The sequence below is a fragment of the Trametes versicolor genome (genome assembly GCF_000271585.1).
Source record: "Trametes versicolor FP-101664 SS1 unplaced genomic scaffold TRAVEscaffold_6, whole genome shotgun sequence".
NCBI lineage: Eukaryota > Fungi > Basidiomycota > Agaricomycetes > Polyporales > Polyporaceae > Trametes > Trametes versicolor.
The window spans coordinates 2,852,935-2,857,611 of NW_007360326.1; the positions used below are offsets into that span (position 1 = coordinate 2,852,935).

Genomic DNA, 4,677 nt, shown 5'->3' on the forward strand with positions numbered 1-4,677 from the left:
GGTTCAGCAGAGAGCATCTGGGGCTGCTCGACGAGCGACTCCCGCTTGGCCTCTCGGCGCTCCTCTTGAGATGGTCGACCTATACCTTCAACGCCTTCGAGTCCGGGTCCGACATCCATCCGCAGAACTGGATCGACATGGTGTGTGGCGACCCCATTTACGCCTGCCAGTGCCTCGCTGACCGCTCCCTCGTTGTGGCCAGCTTAAGAGGCGCCCTGCACTGGGCTACTTGCACATTCTGTATCTCGAACATGATCTGTCCCTCGGCAGGTCGCTGGACCTGCGCGCGCGGCTGCTCAAGGACCGCCCGCGGGCGCTGAGGCTCGTTGGGTATGGCCCGCAGATATGCAGCATCGAGCGCGATCCTGCGACTGGGGAGTCGGCGTACGGACCGCCCTGGTCGGATGCAGCGGTCACTGTGGGGGCGGCGGAAGACTTTGGATGCGAAGACTGGGTGTGGCTGATCAGGCACCACGCACTTTTCCTGCGGATGAGGTGATACTGCGCGTGCGTGCGGCGCGAGCCGTCCTGCATTTGAGACTGGACAAGACTTGCGGATCGACGGTGTCAGAACTAGACATATCGTGGGTATACTGCATCTACGTTGGTGCGAGTTGGTCCACTTACGGCCGGCAGCGTCAACTCTGATACTAGTCCGATTGCTCTTACCACTTATCACTGTTCACGTTCAAGAGCGATCCATTTGGGACAACATGAGTACTAGTATACAAAATCGAAGTTGCAGCAGTCTGAGCCAGAACGTCCGGCCGCAGGGGGCGGGCTCGGTGGTATGACGATGATTTGTGGGGGCGGGGGCGGCGGGATGGGGGTCAACGTGCTGTAGTTCCAATTACAGTGACGTTTCAGAGGTGATGGTTGGTGTATGCGCCCGCCGCGAGCGGATGCGGGGGACTCCTCGGTTTCGTTGGTCGCTGATATCTATGGCAACGATGAGATGGATTACAAGTTCTCGATTCGAGGCGTATTCGCACCTTGCGCTTTGATGGGATGGTACGGGGACGCCTGTAAGGACGGGCATCAGCCGGTACTCGCGCGCGAGAGAGAAGCACCTACGGTTCGCCTTTCCACATAGTGAACGTTTGCGCGAGGCTGAAGGCGCGCAGCGCCCCGAGTCTGTGGCAGTGAGATGTAACGGCAGCAGATGAGTGCCGAGGGGGAACGTGGCGGGAGCAGTAGTACGGGCCGAATGACTGCGTACGCACAGAAGAATTGGGGGTTCCCTGGTCGATGTGGTCAGCATAGGCTCGAGACGGAGCAGCGGATGCGGAGAGTAGAGAGCGGAGAACTTTTTTGGGGGCAAAGGAAATACTCAAAGCTCACGTACTCTTCGGAGAAGACGCGTCTTGCAATTCTTGCGATCCTGGCAGTATAAGTACTCTGGGCAGAGGGCGCTATCCTGTTCTGCTGCGAGGGTGCTTGGGGCTTACAAACGAGCTCCGGGAAGGTCATAGATATCGATGACGACTTTGGACCACTGGGAGAGGGTATAATAGCGTCTATTTCATTGCGGGAGGCTCGGTGACGGTCGATATATCCTCAGGGATAATGATGCGCAGCCGCGTCGGGATATCTGGGGGTGCGGTATCTGGGTGTTGCTGGATATGCGTAATTTGTGCTCGTCGCGTACATTGAATTGTAAGGTGAGTGCGAGGGAGGACGACTAGGCCGGAGGAATCATGGCCGTCGACGTCCGAGTCACTTCATAAGCGGTCTTTCGGTGGTGTGGCGGGTAGCGATTTTGAGCATGTTCGGGTTGGTGTTTAATCGCCAAGCCTGCATTAAGCCAGTCACAAATAGGCTTCAAAGCTGTATTCACGTCTTGGCAGCTGTATGAAAAGCAGCAAGGGTCAAGTGAACATCGTTGCTTGTCGGCTTTCGATCGCTGTTCACGCGACGTGGATGGCGGCGAACTAGTAGGTATCAAGACTATTTAGTATTTTGATTGTAGCGTTGCTACATTCCGCAATCAGACATCCAGGTTCTCGCAGTCGTTGATGGTTTGGCCAGCGTGCGCGTAGGAACAAGTCGATTTTGACATGGGAGGAGGAAAAGCACAGCGCGCTACACGGGCGCTTGTCTCTCCTCAGCGTTGGACTCGTGCATACAGCCGCGCCCACGTCTTTCTGAGTTCGCTTGCTGTCGAGGTCGCCTCCGAGTCGTCATTCTTGTCGATGACGTCACGCGTCGCGCGCGCGAGACCTGCGATTGGCCCGCCACAGACGCCGGCGTCTCTCTCTTGCCACTCACGATGTCGACGCGATCCGCCGTGCTCTCCGTCTTCCACCGCTCTCGACGCCCTCGCTGCTGCGTGAAACGAACCCCGTAGCGATTCGATACAGCTCGACTGCTACGTGTATGTACTGCTCTCGACTCGCTCGCGCGCGATGTCGTCCATGCTCCTCCCGAACACCGCTGGTGAGTCCAGATCGACAGTACACAGAAATTGTCGCTTACCACGCATTTCTAGCGCAGATACTGCGCAAACGGTCGACTCCCTGGCCGTTTCACGCCGCGCAGAGCATGCGTACGCTGCAAGATGTTTTGTTTTTCGTCATAAGCAGCTTCGTCTCAGCGCGCGCCTACTTACCGGACTAACCCAGCATACTCCCACACAACAAAGCTATCAAATACGGTCAGTTGGGCTCCTTTCGCGGCGGAAATAGAGTACTTTCTGTACTCTACTCGCCGTTCAGTTCATGCGTGCATTCCAACGCATCCCGCGCATCTCTCGACTTTGAAGAGGTCGTTGTGTCGCATCGACACGTTTCGCGCGATCCGTAGCTCGCGTCATCCGGCGTTTCCCTCGTTTTCCTCGTACTCGCGGAATCTGTGTGCCTGTCGAACGCGTACAACGGTGAGCAGAAGCTAAATCAAGGAGAGCAACGGCTTACCTGACGACTTCCGCATGCAGTGGATCTATCGGGCATAGTCAGCGACACTCGGGCGGTCGAGCACTCACAGTGTTCGGTTCTCATCCGCGTCTCCCCGCGCATGTGAGTCGTGCAGAAGCGGGATAAGCGGCGGCCAAATGGCATGCAGACAAAATTGGCATATCCTGGGCGACGACGGGCACGCCGCAGGAGGGGGTGAGTATGCGAGAGGTGAGTGTGCGAGTGCAAGAGACGAGGGGAAGCGTCAGGGGAGGTGCTGAACGAGACGAGCCCATGCTGCGTGCTTATAACTGTTTTTCAGGGTGCAAACAATCGTGCACGGACCAGATCAAACCCCAGCGCGAGCCCGGACCCTCGCCAGGTGCGTACGCCGTATGCGAGACACGATAGACGGAGCAGGTGCGCCGCTATCCGTGAACCCTCAAACACGTCCGAGTGACCGCGCCTCCGCTTCGCGCGAGCGGGAGATCACGATCCGACACGGATCCTGCGCCGCGCCCGCCATCTTCGCCGTCCTCGACTCGCCGTCTGCCCGCTCTCGTGTCTCGTAAGACATATCCGTCCGCGGCACGATGGCGGGCACCGTGCCGCACCACTTGCTGACAGGGACTCCGCAACGGTGGCCGGATTCGCGGGCGTGGAGAGCAGGGGACGAGGACGAGGCCCGGGAAGATCTCAAGCCGCCGTTACGGGAGATTCGGACGAGCCGAATGAGCGTGGCGAGGCGAAACAAACGGAGCGAGGGTGGATGCGACGGGCGCCGAGTACGAGTGCACCAGCGTCCAATATCGCTTCGCCTTCGCTCCGCGATATGCCAAATCTGGGGCGGGCTCGATGCACGCGCGCGGACCCACTGTGTCTCCGGCAGTCACTGTGGGTCCGGTGTCACAGCTGCGGTCGGCAAAGACGCGGAGAGACCCTGAACACGATACGGCCGCGGCGTACTCTTCTGGGAGCAGTCTGGGAGCGTACGTGCGTCGGCGACGTCGTGTGTGTGCTGCGGTATCTGGCGGAAGCAGGAAGACAGCGACACTCCTGAGCGAGGGCTGAGCTAACGGGCAGAACCCTATCAGGGCTGGATGCCTAGCGCATGCGCACGGTCGTGCCCCCGTCTCGACGTCTCCACCGATCGTCAGGGTGTCGGTACGTACAGGGTCCTTTCGCGTCCCTGAGCATCTGGGCACGATGCGCACGCGGAGATGGCGCTACGAGTGCGCCGCGCGCGCCATGTACGGGAGCTTCTGGGCGCGCAGATGCAGAGTACACATGCGGGGATGGCGGCGCGAGTGCGCCGTGTATGGGAGCTTCTACAAGGGGCATGGCGGCGCCAGGACGCAGCTGAGGGCGTGCACTTGCACGCCTTCGTCCGTGGCCAAATAGATGCGTGTGGACAAGCGTGGAATGGTAGTAAAGCAGGACGACGCCCGCCTGCGCGTCGCAGGGCATTGCTGCGATACCAACGCATTGCCTTCAAACACGACGGTTTCCTGGGCATCGGGAGCAATGCCTACGACTGCGGTGCACCCTTCCGCCATGGAGCAGTCTGGGTGTGCATGGCCGTCGGCGATGCACGGGTGCCGTTTCGAATGCAGCATTGCACAACGGCAGCAAGTCGGCGGCTGCGCTACCGCTTCTAACCCAGGGTCTGAGCTCATGAGCCGAGCACCGTCGGGGCGGGACGTCTGGTGCATGCGCGCCGTCGTGCCGTGCATCACGCCGTCTCGACGTCGAGTCCACCGATCGCCAGGGTCTCGGTACGTACAGC

At 59.7% G+C, this 4,677-nt stretch overlaps 1 protein-coding gene across 1 annotated transcript; it reads left to right on the plus strand.

Moving 5' to 3' along the window:
- Nucleotides 1-2,405: 2,405 nt before the first annotated feature.
- On the plus strand, nt 2,406-2,616 carry TRAVEDRAFT_48145 (uncharacterized protein; the record flags this gene model as incomplete). Its single annotated transcript, XM_008040289.1, has 2 exons — nt 2,406-2,436; nt 2,489-2,616. The coding sequence occupies 2 exons, from the start codon at nt 2,406-2,408 to the stop codon at nt 2,614-2,616; spliced, it is 159 nt and encodes a 52-aa protein (XP_008038480.1).
- Between the last annotated feature and the right edge of the window lie 2,061 nt (nt 2,617-4,677).